The 16,458-nt window shown below is 41.7% G+C and overlaps 1 protein-coding gene across 1 annotated transcript; it reads right to left on the bottom strand.

The window, feature by feature from the left end:
* Positions 1-2,488: 2,488 nt before the first annotated feature.
* Positions 2,489-14,617, bottom strand: LOC123038872 (uncharacterized). The gene is made up of 5 exons (XM_044462284.1): positions 14,317-14,617; positions 14,109-14,239; positions 5,653-5,784; positions 2,615-2,688; positions 2,489-2,531 (listed from the first exon to the last, which is right to left on the bottom strand). Exons 1-5 carry the CDS (start codon positions 14,318-14,320, stop codon positions 2,489-2,491), a joined length of 384 nt encoding a protein of 127 aa, XP_044318219.1. The 5' UTR covers positions 14,321-14,617.
* Positions 14,618-16,458: the final 1,841 nt, after the last annotated feature.

Genomic DNA, 16,458 nt, shown 5'->3' with positions numbered 1-16,458 from the left:
GATTCTGAGGGAAAAGGTGTGTGCTTCTATGAACCTTTTTGCTTTACCAAAGGAAAACTGGCCTGCACTTTCCTTACGCGTACGCATGAAGCGCCTGTTTTAAAATTAAAGTTATAACCAAGCAAAAAAACATATTTAAGCATGCTAATGTATTGGTCAGTAGTGAATGGATGGAAAACCCCATGTATTCATGCTACACAATCCAACATATGTGGTATGATGTATGCGGGATAAATACCGATCAGATTATAAACGTATCGACTACTACTTCAGAGAAACAGATGGTCAAAAGTGAACCTAACATTGCAACAAGAACCTGCTTCTTGAACATATGTGTACAGGACGTAACAACTCATGATGAGGAAATGAATATCATTTAGCAAACACTGACAGACATTAAGTTACTCGTAATAGGACATATATACTGGTGAAGAGACAAGTGTGTGCTCTGCGAACCATTTTTTTAAGAAAGAGAAACTTGTCTGCACTTTCGCATAGACATGAATGTTTTCAACAAGGATGCCACGGCCACACACCTTTCCCTCCATAACAGAGACACAATGATTACTTGTTCTGACGTAAATTCCGATAACCTCATTTCCAGTTGGCTTTGCACCTAGGAACTTCAAAAGTACACAAAAATGTTACACGTGCACACATACTGGAGTATCTCCACCAAATCTCATATACATAAAAATAAATTGTTTATCTGAAAGTTCTAGCAAAACCACACCATATGGAGCACACATTCGCAGCTTCTGTTTATTTGGCTTTAGAAGCCAGCTTAAACGTGAACAAGCAATAGTCAAAAAGCCACAGGGCGCAATGTAATAACATGAATCATCGCTTCATTCATGGTAGTACAAACCAAAGGCGGCACATACATGCTTGTACGAAGAAAACAAAATCAGTCACCTATACGGTAGTGCAGAACCAAAATTCCACTGGCTAGGTGATAATATTTTTTTTAGAGACATGCTACTACTAGGAGACGAGACGTCGAAATGGAAACATGCACTCATCATGCTACATCAGATCAGGAACTAGCCAAGGAAGGAAAAAACGGTAGCGGCACTAACCTAACCAGTCCGCAAATTACGTGAACTAGAAGCACATATAGGGTGTGCTTCGCCGCATACCATTATATAAGATAACAGGAAAACGATTTTGCACAACTTTCCTCAAAAATATGAAGTCATGTTTGGCTTGTTCTGGCTAATATTATCTTACCCCAATTGCAGACAACCTTTCACATATATCTTTGATGGTAACCCACCATGACCTTATTTCCTTGATGTCGACGTGGAAAACAAGTTGTTGATATTGAAAGCGATTGGACATTTGTTCATTGTGAAACATCATGCACAAATAGTGCCCAAATAAGCAATTTAACAAATCTGGATGTCTGAAAAAGACCATAAACATCTGAATATCATTTGTTTTTTCACCATTAGAATTCAATGTTATAACAACATATGATATTGTCAGGTAGTGTGAATCAAATATTTACGGTTGGACGTAAAAAATATGCAAGGACACTCAAACGAACATAAAAACTTCCAAAGACCAAAGACTAATCATGAAACTAAGTATTATATACGAGAAGATAATTATTTCCTAATTATCATGCCTGATGGACAATGAACATACAAAGAAGTCATGCAATTACCTATAAATAAAGATTTACTATAAATAATTAAAAATACTAGTAGCAAAACAAACAAAAAAATTTAGTTCTTGCAAAGAATATCACAACAAGATAACATAATCTCATAACGAACAACTGCAAATCGCATGCCAAATTCAGACAACCCTACTCCCATATTTGGATAAAGGCAACCTTACAGAAGCAAGAGAAACCAATGCACAAAGGAAACCTCTGACAACAGTACCATGCATCCATCTCTTGCAATTGTTATCGACAATTTGAGCTTGGAGACCAAATCCAGGAATAGTCGCTTACATAAACGAATCAACCAACTGTCGAATCAACCATTTAAAATATGGACTATACTAGAAGCATATTACTACTCCATCATGCCTACTAGTTGCGTACCAAAAATCCCATGTTTTCATACCACACAATTCAACATATGTGGTACGATGTATGCAGAATAAACACTCATCAGATCATACAGCTATCAACTACTACCTCAATAAAACAGATGGCCGAAAGTGAACCTCACATTGCAACAAGAACCTGCTTCTTGAAAATATGTGTATAGGAAGTAACAAACCATGATTAGGAGATCCATATGCTTTATCAAACGCTAACAAACATTAAGTTACTCGTAATAGGACAAATATACCGCTAGGTATCCTCACCGACTCACTTGTGACAGACAAGTGTGTGCTCTATGAACCATTTTCTTATGAAAGAGAAACTTGCCTGCACTTTTCACATAGACATGAATGTTGTAAACAAAGATGTCACAGCCACAAACCTTTCCCTCCATAACATAGATACAATAATTACTTGTTCCAAAATCTATTCCGATAACCTCATTTCCAGTTGGCTTTCCACCGAGGAACTTCAAAAGTACACAATAGTGTTACACATGCACGCATATTGTATCTCCAGCAAATCTCATATACATGAAAATAAGATGGTTACCTGAAAGTTCTAGCAAAACCACCCCATCTGGAGCACACATTCACAACTTCTGTTGATTGGGCTTTAGCAGCCAGCTGAAACATGAACAAGTATAGTCAAAAAGCCGCAGGGGGAAATGTAATAACATGAATCATCACTTCATTGATGATATTAAGCCGTACAACATCTTTGGTGATTCCCATGGGCAACAATGTGGGTCATTTTCCAAACATAGGAAAAACGTGTATCATTCATAGACCACTGCCCAAAATCCCTTGTTAGTGCATACAACAATGGGCATGCACATAATTGTGCACTTACCATCATGCATGTTCTCCGTTTACCCCACCCATGGGCATGAAAAATTGTTCCACCATCCACATCGTTTGCTAATCTAAAAAATACAATATGATGGCAGTACAAACGAAAGGCCGCACATACATGCTTGTACAAAGAAAACAAAATCACACACACCTCTACGGTAGTGCAGAACCAAAATTCTACTGGCTAGCAGAAAATGCTTTTTTAAGGCATGCTACTACTAGGAGATGGGACATCGAAATGGAAACATGCACTCATGTTGCATGAGATCGGGAACTAGCCAAGGAAGGAAAAACTGATAGCAGCACATTCGACCTTGGCGGGTGCCGCGGTAGCTAGTGGCTGATGTGCGTTGTAGGACCCTGAGATAGTGCTTTTATCGAGGAGCGGCGACCAAACAAATGCTTCAGTGCTATTCATGCGAGGCTCCTGCCTACTATGTTCCTGCTCTACATCGGTGTAGGTCAGCATTGGGGGCTAGGCTTTGCATAATAAAATTGCTCCAGCCTTGGGTGGCCCACTCCCCATTGAGCCTTTCTAAAGCTCCACCCGTGCTAACTAGTCCAAAATTACCTGGACTAGAAACATAGGTAGCGCTTCGCCAGATCACAGGAACAAGATTTTGAACAACTTTCCACAAAAATGTCATTTTTGGCTTGTTCAGGCTAATATTATCTTAACCCAATTGCAGTTAGCGTTAGACATCTATCTTCGAAACTAACCCACCAAGACCTTATTTCCTTGATGTTGATATTGAAAGCGAGATGTCGATATTGAAAGTTATTGGACATTTATTCATTGCGATACACCAACCACAAACAGTGCCCAAGTAAGTAATTTAACAAATCTAGATGCTTGAAAAAGACCATAAACATCTAAATTTCATTTATTTTTTCACCTTTTGAATTCAATGTTATAAAAACTTAAGAAATTTCCAGGCAGTGTGCATCAAACATTTATGATTGGACATAACAAATGTGCAAGGAAAGCCAAACAAAAATAAAAAGATCCAGAGACCAAACAAATCCTGAAACTATTATAAAATGAACATAAAAAGAAGTCATGCAAATTCCTATAAAAAGTATTATATATGAGAAGACAATTATTTCCTACTTATCATGGCAGATATAAAATGAACATGAAAAGAAGTCATGCAAATTCCTATAAATAAAGATTTACCGTCTAGAATTATAAAAAATTACTAGTAACAAAATCTGGAGCGCACATTCGCAGCTTCTGTTCTGCAAGGATAAATCTAAGGGATTTCCCATGACCCCGTATCACTTAAGCCAATATTTTTCAGTTAATTTATTCATGTAAGATGCTTGAAGAGGCATAAAATCAGTTTGTGTACTCCACCGTGCTGTAAAACTATCACGAATTGCATGAGGGACTAACACCGGGTGTCTGGCTACAAAAGAATGAATCAACACAAAACTGAAAAACATTTCATTATTGACCTTGTACAACCGCATTGAAGTTTGACAGGCCATATAGGAGATGCTGACAAATGTGCAACTAAAAATGTTTAAATCTAATAGTAGTATAGTTAAAAGTTTTGTCATCATTAACATATTTTGATACATCTTTACCATTCATTGGCTTGGTGAAGCAGTATAAATCCTTCAAACATTTAGCATTAAAATATTCTTCAAAGTATTACATGGAAAGGAGGTTTAGATCTCTGTCCACAAAATGTGGTAAAGCAAAAAAAAATTTAAACAAACATCACATGTTTCATATTATACATCTATTAAATATAGGAGAGGGTCGTAAAGAAATACAATACTCACCTGCATCTTCTCATGCCTTGCATCAATATATGCACATATGGAAGGCGCAAATAACAAAAGAATTGCTAGTAAACTAAAATGAATCGTTGGTATGTGTGAAGAAATTTGTATGCTCTGCAGTAGTTTGATATGATAAAAACCAGTTGGAGGAAGATCAAATAAATTTCTTACCCAGCGAAGTTAAGGCTGCCATACAAATCTGAATAGTTCCATAGGTTGTCTCTCCATATTATATGTTTCAGAAAGGAACATGACACATGATTTTGCAAAAATGACTACTGATTCAGTGCCACATAACAACAAAGGGGATATTAGTAGTCATTTGAATATGCAGACTGATGAAAATTATGCACATGATATACTTAGTACTTATCTCATCAAGCTGCAACTGGTTTAGCAAAGACGACTCAAAACCCAAAATCACGAAATGGATGTTCTCTTGGTTAGTACACGGAACTGCTAATAATCTTTGTTGCCTTACCACATAGCAATCAAGCAAAGGGGCATGGAGCACCTCAGAACAAAAGGAACCTACTACCTACAGAACAGAGGAATGCTTCTTCCTGTAACCCGGACCATCAAACTAACTACTTCACTCAGCTGCGAACTATGCAATTCCCACCAAAGGAAGGCTACCCTACTACTTAACTCTCTCCACATACTACATAAAGACCAAGAAAATCAACCTGAACAACAAGTTGTAGAACGATACAGACAAGACAAAAGAATCTCAATTTTTTTGTTCTTTTTGAGGATTAACAAAAAATTTCGTTCAACTCAGAATAACTCCCTCCAGACTAAATGGTCAAGTTGGTCGCAAGAAGGAACACACAAAAACCGGAGAAGAGTGCACATAAGGAGACCCCTCTGCCATTCACCACCAACGAAGCAGTCAACGTACAATACAAATTGACAGTTGAGGTAATGTCAGCAGTTAAAACATACCATAGTAAAATCATTGAACACCCCAGAATCGCTTGGGCACGTAGGTGCCTCGGGAGGGAGGGTAGCATAGCAGGTTTTATAGGAGAAAACATCCACATCTTGAGTATTGAGTCCAGACCAAGTAACAATCATCTAAAAAACAACAAACAACAGAACGTTGAATCAGCCATTTAAACAAAAAAAGACTGCATAGGAATCATAGTAGTGATCCATAATGCCTACAAGTTCCCTCCAAACAATGTCTTACTCAAGTTAAGCAGAAAGATAATGATATGATTGAACAAACAAACTTTCTTTCAGGATATCAGCAAAGAGACAAAAAAACAATCTAGATCCCAAAATCAATTTCTCACCAAATAGAATTTAGAAAAAGAGCAAATAGAACTTCCTAGATGCCTATTTAGAGGGAATTCTATAGTAGTGACATGACGACGGTATAAGATCAATATGGCTAACTAGGAAAATGGTAAGATAACCTTGACCGCGAAATGTTCATCAAACAGACACAATAGCGAGGCTTGTGACAATAGGGTAGCATTTTTACCAATGAAAGGATGCAACGATAGATGATGCATACATAATTTTTCACTAACCCTTGCTCGCATTGGCTTGTCTGAATCTTGTGAAACAAGCACACGTCAACTAGACTGGCCCATCATCCTCGACAGGAACATGTATCCACCAATATGTGGTAACAGTCGAGATTTTGCTGCTGTCAGAAGACTTTCTTCCCGCATCTCTCCTCGACATCCATAAGAACTATCCGCATCATCGCATCAGGAAAAAAACGCATCAGTTCGAGTAGCGCCATGCACAAACAAGGAAAGTTAGATCAAGAAAGGGCGTGTAGCTCTTACATACAGAGGCGAACCAAACTGATAAGGCTAAAATTAGGAACAAGTGTTAGGTGGCCGCCAAAGGCATGGCCGGGGTGCAGAAGATAGGGGCAACGGACATGCTCCGCCGGGCATGAACATGGCATGGCAGACCAGTCCTGCTTCGCACCCACCCGCTCACTCGACGACGGATTGTCTCCCAGTGAGATGCTAGCCGGGCACTGCTTCATCGGCTTGGCACAACGTTGGTTTGACGGCCGCTCGATGTGCGTGTTGTAGACGAAGCGATACGCTGGATGGAGGAGAAGGGATGCGCACATTGTGGTGTGGGGTGGGTCAGATCGAGAGTGCAAGGGGCGATCTTTTATAGAGAGATCGCGTGTGGCTAGGCCATCAATGAGCGAGCAGAGAATGTGGAGAGACGTCGGATGGGGCAGCGATCCGCGTGAGGCATAGGAGAGGAGTCGAGGGCCGATGGATCGCGGCGGGTTGGCGCGGATTTTGCGGCAAGAACGGGAGAAACGAAGGAGGAGGCAGCGCAACGCGTGCGTGCATACAGGGATTAAACGAGGAAAGCGTTGGTTTATGGCGGAATTGAAGCACCGCCTAGTTTCTAGCTGGAAAGCAGCGTAATAAATGAAGCCTCTGCGACAAGATTGATTCATCCAGCTAGAAGCACAACGGGTCAGACTAGGGATTGATTCCCACGCGTTTAATGCCTTTGCATGCATGCGCCTGGCGTTGATTTCCCTCTCTCTCTCTACGATTTGGTAAGTTCCTTTTTTACCGTGTTTGGTACGTTTCCTAGTAAGTGCTTGCAAGGTAGTTTCATACGTGGGATTTGTACACTGATTATGAGTTAATTTCCTTTGAGTCACCACATATTTGTTGCTAAGCTACTGAAAAAATGGATCAGCCATGCACTAAATACATAGGTATGGTACATTAGAAAAAGGAATAAGGGTTAGAGAAAATGAGCGCTTGTATGCGAAAGTTCTATGTATATACTCATGTTGCAGAATGGTAAAAAACAAATTAAATTGGATAGCACGAATGAGTAATGGAGGAGGAGGTGTCGCGAGCAATGGGATTAAATGGCGAAAGCGTTGATTTAGGAGAGACTCAAAGGATCGCCTCGATTTCGAGATGAAATTAAAGGAGTCTCTGCAACCAAACCATAATTCAAGGTGATTGAGTCTCGGGTATACATCCGACTAAATCCTTGCCACACGATGGATGCCTTTTGCATGGGGAGTTGATCACGATTTGTTGAGTTTCCCTATTTATATTTGACAATATTTGTTAAGTTTCCTCAAATAACTACAGATAGTTCCATACGTGGGATTTTTACACTAACTATAATTTATTTCCTAATTACTATTGTGAATCGCATCAGATCTGTTACTAAGATACTGAAAAAATCGATCAACCTTGCACTAAATAGAAAGACACGTATCAGAGAAGGTTGCTAGATATACATGATGGTAATCGGGGATTTCCCCGATGAACCGCTGGTGTTAATTATCTTTAACAATATACTTCTATATGACTACACTCAGAATATTATTTTTTTTGACGAGGGTACTACTCACAGATTCAAGGGTGTGCTCAAAATCAGAAACCTGTGAGTGGTGTCCTAGTCTCCTAGATGATGGAAACAACCCAGCCTAGTATACACGTTATAGAGCAAACATAGAAAGAAAACTGGCTCCAGGAGCACAAGGCCACAAGAAGGTGCTTGGGTGATTTTACTTTCACACAGGAGCACACACCTTTTTATTTTTATTTTTATTTTGGAGCAACCAATTTCATATAGATAAATCATATGGTCTGACTACATACTGAAACCGGAAAGATAATAACCACGAAGCAACGATCAACATCCACCATAGGTACGATGACCAACCAGCTCACAAACACTAAACATAACAAGATTCAGGACCGAGACCAGGCGCGGCTCGAAACCCTCAAATGAAAATAAATCGACTCGACAACAAACCAAAGAAACCAAGCTAAAAGGCACAGGAAGAAGCGCATACATACATACATGCATACATACATACATACATATATGTGAGCATTTGAATTTCCGCAATCTTTGCATGCTGATGAACATTCTACTGTGCCATGCCAGCAGGAAAATCAATCTCAGGCGCCGTCGCAAATCCATCAAAATGAAAGAGATTTGGTACATATAAATCATCACTAGCCCGTGTTGAATCAAATCAAAGGCACCTAATCCATATACAAATAAGTATCAGCTACAACCAAACCAAACACTACAGGTTTGTACATATATGATCATCTTTACCAGAAGATGATTCCCTCACTAACAGGTTAAAATAACTCCCACCACATTACACTACCCAAAAAAGGGGCAAAACGCCCAGCTCCAGTGCTTAGAGAAACCGACCAACTCAAGGGCTTTGACATGTCTTCGACGATTGGTAGTGAGCGCCTCAAAAACTTGTTCTGTCTCGGCCGAGGGCTCAATAGAATCCTTCGTTGCTGCAGTAGAAACATGACACAGAACATGGTTCACTATGACGCTTTATGGTTCATTCCTGCTAGTCCATAATCCCCAAATGACAAGTGCTCCCTAGAATCATATTTCAGCTAAGAAACTAGTCTTAAACATAACCAGGTATCCAGTACCAAAACTAACAAAAAAAAACAAAGAAAAGTGGAGCAACAAGATACTGGAAAAGAAAATTCATTCTGGTGGCCAACGGTCTAATTAACCAGCACAGGAATCAATGCCAATGACAAGATAATCACAATCAATATTGTGGCAGCTAGAAGACGAACACACAAACACAGGACTCGCCTGGACTGAGGAAGAGGTGGCCACCACTGTCGCGGTTGCCACACATAACAGCTACTCCCTCCGTTTCTAAATATAAGCCCTTTTAGGGATTTCAACATGAGTGTAGATTCACTCATTTTGCTTCTTGTGTAGTCACTATTGGAATCTCTAAAAGGTCTTATATTTAGGAACGGAGGGAGTAGAACACTAGCACCTGCACTGCACATACGTGTACTTAAAGCCTAAAACTATCAACACATTGATCTTGAACAAAACAGAGATTATTGCATGGTTTTAACTTAAGAGAAGACTGACTTTATTTCATGTAATCATGTATATCCACATGACACCCCACAAGCCAACACCTACACAGCATGGTGTCTGGGGAGGAGACCAAGCAGTTACCTGATCCACCATCGAAGGAGAGGTGGTTGCAGCAGACTGAACTCACTGCCAGGGAGAGAACAGCTGCCAGGTGCTCATTGACAAGTCTTGCACTCACAAGTATATGTCAGCAATAGAAGGTGCAAGGGTTGATGCTGTGACGCACAATCAACTATGCAATTACCTGCAACAAAAAGAACAGGTCTTGCTCACTAGATCATCCAGCAAGACGATGAGGCAGGAAACACGCAGCCAAATCATCAATCCATGTTACTTATATGCTAACGCATCAGTACTTTCCAAAGTTAAAGGATCATTTAATAAAATATATCTCATTAGATCACTACTTTATAATGGTATAAAAACAAGAAAAACATTGCGTTCACATTTCGCCCAGCAAGGCAACTAGAAACACAAACTACATCATATAGTTTGCTCCATAATAGGGAAAGGCGCCATTTTGATTAGTTGGATGGCTCAGTTTTCATATTTTGAATCCGACTATCAGTGGCACTTGGAAATAATAATCCACCCAGCAAGCTCATAGGGGAAGAAAATGCATCTTTTGAAGGCACCAGATCAGTGCTACAAGAGAGATTTATCCATGTACATCAGCAAGTTCGTTGCTAATGTGAGAACTTACAAAACAAGAAATCGCTAGGGTTAAACCTAAGGTTCATATAGGGTGTCCAGCACAGAATCATGGTATACTCTTACGGATCTGCACGCATAAGAGACCTAGGGATCGAACTATGATATCACTGCTGTAAAACGATGGCACAAATTATTATACCAGAAGCCCGAGAGGCACAAACGTTGGCATCACAACCCACCATGAGATACCAAAACACTAAGCTTGTCATGGCGCAATGGCCATAGGCACACAAGTGCATGAGATAAAGTAGAGCGGAGAGGACTGGAGGGGTTTACCCACGTGAGAGAGGAACAGACGTTTGTATGGCTAGTACATTTTTGCCTTGATTTCCTTGAGGCTCTCTGAATTTGTGCTGCTTGCACAACATGATCTTGGAGTGAATCCGTCCTTTGGCTTGAAACGCCTACATGAAGAACACATTCAGGGTTAAAAACAATTTACCACTTGCAACCTACTACAAAGTGCAATCTGCTCACTCAACACTACAAAGATTGACAAGAGAATAGTTGGAGGCTTGGTCCACACAAACTAAGCCCTAGGAAATGAAGGCGTACAGGTGGACAAACATCTCAAAAGAGAACACAGAATGATCACCAACTATTGCTATCAAGGATCAAGAAGATCCCTAACCAGGAATTTCAAACAAAAACAAGGCAACACTATGACATTTCTCTAACCTACAAAACTAAAGCCTTCTTAATCAAAATGTCGACATAACTCACACATGAATCTCGATATTTTTGTGTCCATGTTCTAAACCCAGATAATCGCGATCAGATTCATTCCAAATCTATGATAAGATGTATGGAATCTCAAATGGAGTGTCGACGTCAATAAACTACAAACAAAAATTAAGGAACACTCGATGATTAACTTCCAAGAGTATCACCTAGTCAACTAATCAAGATCAAAGTAATTCTGACATAATAAAGAGGACACAAATTATACCTTACATGACAAGCTGCTGTCATGATCTTCTTGCAATTGATTTCTTGTGTGAAACGGAAACATCATAACTTTGTTCCAACAGACTAAAGAGTAGAGTGCTCTCAAATGTCCTGAAGATACGAAAAAGAATTAGCTACAGTATCCAGTAAGACATCCAGCAAGCTAGGCAGACAAAAAAACATCACACCCCGCATATCTGCAAGATAATTACCATGTGCAAAAGGGTGTAAGACAATCGGTTGATTTTGACTTGATTTCAGCGTGTCTCTCTGAACTTGTATTGCTTGTAGTGTATGCCCTCGGAGTGAAGTCCTTCGACTTGAAAGCATGGAAAGTGCTGCAGCCTAAAGATGGTAAGGTTAAAGTTGGCGGTCGCAGTCACTCGATACTAGAAAGATTGAAAGAGCTTACTTACCCATTTGCAACATAGACCAACGAGGATGCCTTGTTGTACTGTATGGCCATTATGGGCATGGTTGGGTCATTGCTGCACAGAAGATCATAACTATTAGATAACATTTGGAACGTGACTAGCTAAAGAAAAATAAGCAAGCAAAAGAACCATTGCTGTGTTTTTAAAGGCAGCAACACTAACATGTCCATTATGCTCACTTAACGAAGGATTGACTGATGTTTTCGAAAACGGAAGGCTGTGATGAAGTACACCACCACTTACCGTTGGCTGGGTAGCCCAATCTTGTGTCTGAAGGCCAAAAAACAATGCATCTTTTAGTTCAACCTTGAATTTACATACATATATATAATGAACAAAAGAAGAGCAAACGGTAAGCCACGGTTCAAAATAGAGTAGCTCCGAATAATCATTTCTCGTAGTTTCCGTTGTTAGTTTTGATTCAGTCTCATAAATGGTGGTTATTTTTATTTCCATGCTTCACGAGAAAAAACACTCCACGATCATCCCAACACGAGCAACAACATAGAGACTAGTACCGAAGAAAGGGTAGGGAGCTAGAACAATAGAACACCTTCTATCTTTGTCAATTAGCATTCCTACTGGATAAAAGAAAAGAATGATATATTTCAGATTCCGACACAGGCATAATAAAAAAAGGCTCGGCCATTAATGGTACCAACGGCTGGGCATTAACAAACTTACCACTTTTTTTAAAAGTTGTGCATTATTTGGAACTCGTAGATGAAACCACAATTTGCAGTGTCACGGAGAATTGGTTTATCTGCTATAACAACTTATGGCTTTAGGATTTTTACACGATTCAAGTGCCCAGTATTTACGTTTTGAACCATTAAGTCTTTTGTAGGAGCCTTTGCTGGTAGAGTTGAGGAACATGAATGAAGCTAAGTTATAAGGTAAAGAACACAATCAATCATGTCCACTTAAACTGACAACCAAATGGAATCAGATGAACATGAACATGCAGGTGACCAGAAGCACATCACAATATCAAGCCATTGGTTTCATGTCTGGTACAAAGGCCATGAACCCAAAGTTGGAGAATTGCGGGAGGAGAAGAGCATTCTTACCACCATGTGCCCGTCTTTGTCGGCGGGAACATCCAAGGGCAGCGATGGCTTCTCAGACTAGTCTAAGGCATCATTCTCCTTGGCGTCCATGAGCTGTACCTGCACGTGCAACCTTGGTTGAATTCCACCACTGTTTAGTCAGACGAGAAGTGCACCATAGCTAAATACACACTAGAGTCTTACCTTGTTTAAGCCATGGACGTTGTGGAACAGATGAAGAGGAGGATGGCCACGTCGGAGACAAGGGTGGCAGCCGAACACCCCAATCTACTAGTGACGCAGAGTTGTCGATGACATGAAAAACTCTAACATCCTCTTCAGTCTGTCAGGGCAATCAAAATAGTACACACGTAAGCAAAACTAGGTTTGGATAAATGCACAAGCAAGAACAATATATGTTCTTATTAGAGAAGAACTAGACCACAATAAAACAGTCATTCATGATCTACAACTATGCAAAAGTAAACACAGGATAAAATCTAAGCTACAATAGAAAATGGGGAGCATCCAACATCAATGACCATATGGAATGAGCCATTTGACCATCTTTGGCGTATTGTGATTCTGATTGACTAGTTAAGCATATTTAGCATCACAGCAACCTAAAGCCTACCTATGAAACACACTGATAGCCAGGACAAGAATATGAGCTACAACAACATTAGATATTTGTAAGCCTTAACAGAATATTAATGATTGCAATAAACCATGCCAACATATGCAAGCAAAAAGGAAAGTTATTGGCAGATAACCACAAGCACAGAACAATATCAAGTCAATGTCCATGGCTGGCACTAAGGCCATGAACCCAAAGTGGGAGAAGTGAGGGGAGGAGAAGAGTCTTCCTACCACCAAGCGCCCGTATCCGTTGGCGGCAGCACCCGAGGACGGCGATGGCTTCTCAGACTGGTCTAAGGCATCATTCTCCTTGACGTCGACGAGTTGTACCTGCACGTGCAACCCTGACTAAATTCCACCACTGTTTAGTCAGCCGAGAAGTGCACAATAGCTGAATACACACTGGAGTCTTACCTTACTTTAGCCATGTACGTTGTGGAGCAGAGGAGTAGGACGTGGCAATGCGGAGACGAGGGCAGCGGCCGCCTTCCCCAATCTACTAGTGAAGCAGAGTTGTCGGTGACACGAAAACCTTTGCAGTCTGACATGGCAATCAAAACAGTACACACATAAGCAAAACTAGCTTCGGATGAATGCACAGGCAAGAACAAGATAGTATGTACTTATTAGAGAAGAACTAGACGACAATAGAACAGAGTCATTCATGATCCAAGAACAACATAGTATGTAAAAGGTAAGCACTCACAAGTACTTGGTGATTTCTGAAGAAAATAGTTACACATAAGACACCATGATTATCAGTTATTCTCAACAGCTGGATCATAGCTTCAGTACTTGCGCCCTCAAGACTGAATATTTGTCGCTTGTTGGTTACCCCTACAAAGTACATGCAAGTCCAAGTTATTATACTGAAAGAAACAGCAGCCATGATAAGATCTTCTCTGCATACTTACCCATAGAAGATTTCTAACAGGCACCCTATCTGTGACATGGCGGGTTACAAGCAACCCAAAGTCTGCAAATGCATAATCCCAATCTCAGCTGAAACTCTATTCAACTAGCTAGAATTGCATTACGAACATCAAATAGCAATATCACTGTCCATTGCACGAAAACTAATTTCCCTACTACAACGATGTCGGTCGATGCATCGGAACTATTCCTATCAGTGTGCAGACGAACAGTTCTGACTTCTGAATTTCAGCTACTAAACTATGGACATGTCCGTGCAGCAACAAAAAGACTAGCTTAAGTAGTTGGGCAGCGCATGAGTAGTCGAGTCTAGCTCCTCTTATACAAATTAAGCTCGACTCGTGCTAATTGGACCCAGCGGGAAGTCCATTTCGTCGGAGACAAAGAGCGGGAAGTCCTGTCGCCGCCATGTTCTATGGCCAACTGCTCTGAATCTACTGGAGACATGTCGTCCAGTTTGTTTTTGTACACAAAAAAACAAGCTGAGGAAGTGGGGAACAGAGGCACAGCCGACGGTGCAGCTCACCACGTACTCCTATATATGCGTCTGCCAATACACGCAACAACAAATACAATATTTTTTCAGAACGCCAGTGCCTGATTTTGGCACAAACATGCATGGCGTATCGTATGACGCATAATGCGAGATCATCTGAACCCGGGGTGTGAGAGCGCCCCTCCCCCAAAGATTCAGTGAATAGAGAATCCGAGGTTGATGCTAAACAGCAGACCTTTCAAGAATCAAATACTGGCAATCATATCATAGTATCCAGTTAAGACATGAATGAATTTACAACTCTAAGCAAAAGCCTTAAGCTAGAAAAATAAGCACGAGACAGTGAGTAGAACAGCAACGGTGAACCCTAAAAAATAAAACTGGGGATTTTAGGGAAACCAAGCAAGCAATTGGGTGCATCCTGCAGAGACCATGTAGCATGCATGTGAGGCAATCAATTGAGCGCCCAATCGAGCGAGCCTAATTGGACATGGCCGTGGCACCAAGCAGGCCACGAGGTGAGAGAAATTGGAGGTGAAGGAGAGAGACAAGGAGAGGGAGAGGGGACCTTCCTTGAAGGGCTCCATTCCATGGTGCGGTCGTCGTCGAGAGCGGAGTTGGTGTCCTCACGCGCGCAGAAGAGCAGCGTCGGAGGGCACGGCCGCGCCATCGTCGCCGACGGCAGGGCACGGCTGTGCGTGCCGCCCCCTCCTCCTCTCCAGACGCACTAGCGTGAGGAAGGCGGAGTCTTGGGCGGCCGGGCACACTGAGCACCTGCGTCGAGGCCGCCCCGAGCGCGGATCCTGGAGCCTCACTTCGCCGCGGCCGGCAGGACGAGCAGATCGGGGAGCGCCGCCGGCCTACTCACCGGGTCCATCCGGAAGCGCGACAGCCGAGGGAGAGAAGGGGGTGGCGGTGGGTGAGATGGAGATGGAGGAAGGCGAGGGGCGGTGGCTGCGCATCGGAGTCGGAGATGGGGGCGGCGGCGGCGGCTGCGGCGGCGCGTCGGGAGAGGAGAGGAGAGGATGTGGGGTGTCAGGGTGATTGACGGTCAAAATTTCCTTTTTCAGTTCCTTCACTTTCTCTTTTTCATCTTCACTTTCACTTTGAACCCTGACACCCCGAGTATGAGGCGCAATTTTTTTCACTTTTTCACTTTTTCACTTCCTGTCGGTAGTTTTGGACCCAATATTTTTCAGACGAAAACTTGGTGATTGACGGTCAAAATTCCCGAGTTATAACAGTGGGTGGGTTGACAGGCCTCGTCTTTATGTCCGCTGCATTGCTAGTACACGGACAAACACGTCTGCGACGTTTGGGGCCGTTGTGGTCCGCGGCCGCCAAGCCAGGGCCTTCCTATATCCGCCCCACATTTGGGTTGGGTTTGAGGGATGCCGGTTAGCCAGGACGTTTGGGGTCGTTATTTGGTCGGTCAGTGACCGGACCGTCCGTCATGCTTGTTTTTCTTTTTTTTTTGGTCGGTCAGTGACCGGGCAGTCAGACCGGATGTTTGAGGCGGCTATGAGGCGTCCGGATGTAAATGCTCTAACCGACGCGTGCATTTTTTTCATTTTCCTTTTTCTTTTTGGAGAGCCTTGATTACGTGTACTAGCAGGGGTAAAAAAAC

Source organism: Triticum aestivum, chromosome 2B (assembly GCF_018294505.1).
Source record: "Triticum aestivum cultivar Chinese Spring chromosome 2B, IWGSC CS RefSeq v2.1, whole genome shotgun sequence".
Classification (NCBI taxonomy): domain Eukaryota; kingdom Viridiplantae; phylum Streptophyta; class Magnoliopsida; order Poales; family Poaceae; genus Triticum; species Triticum aestivum.
Note: the sequence above shows the minus strand (reverse complement) of the source record. Positions and strands in the feature narration are given on the sequence as shown.

What these genes read in the sequence shown, in the direction of transcription:
- LOC123038872 (XM_044462284.1), bottom strand. An exon ending in TCAGAAATCACCAAGTACTT is followed by an intron (nt 5,785 to 14,108) that starts GTGAGTGCTTAC and finishes GTTGTTTTTTAG; the next exon opens with ATGATTGTTACTTGGTCTGG. An exon ending in TGTTCAATGATTTTACTATG is followed by an intron (nt 2,689 to 5,652) that starts GTATGTTTTAAC and finishes TTCATGTTTCAG; the next exon opens with CTGGCTGCTAAAGCCCAATC.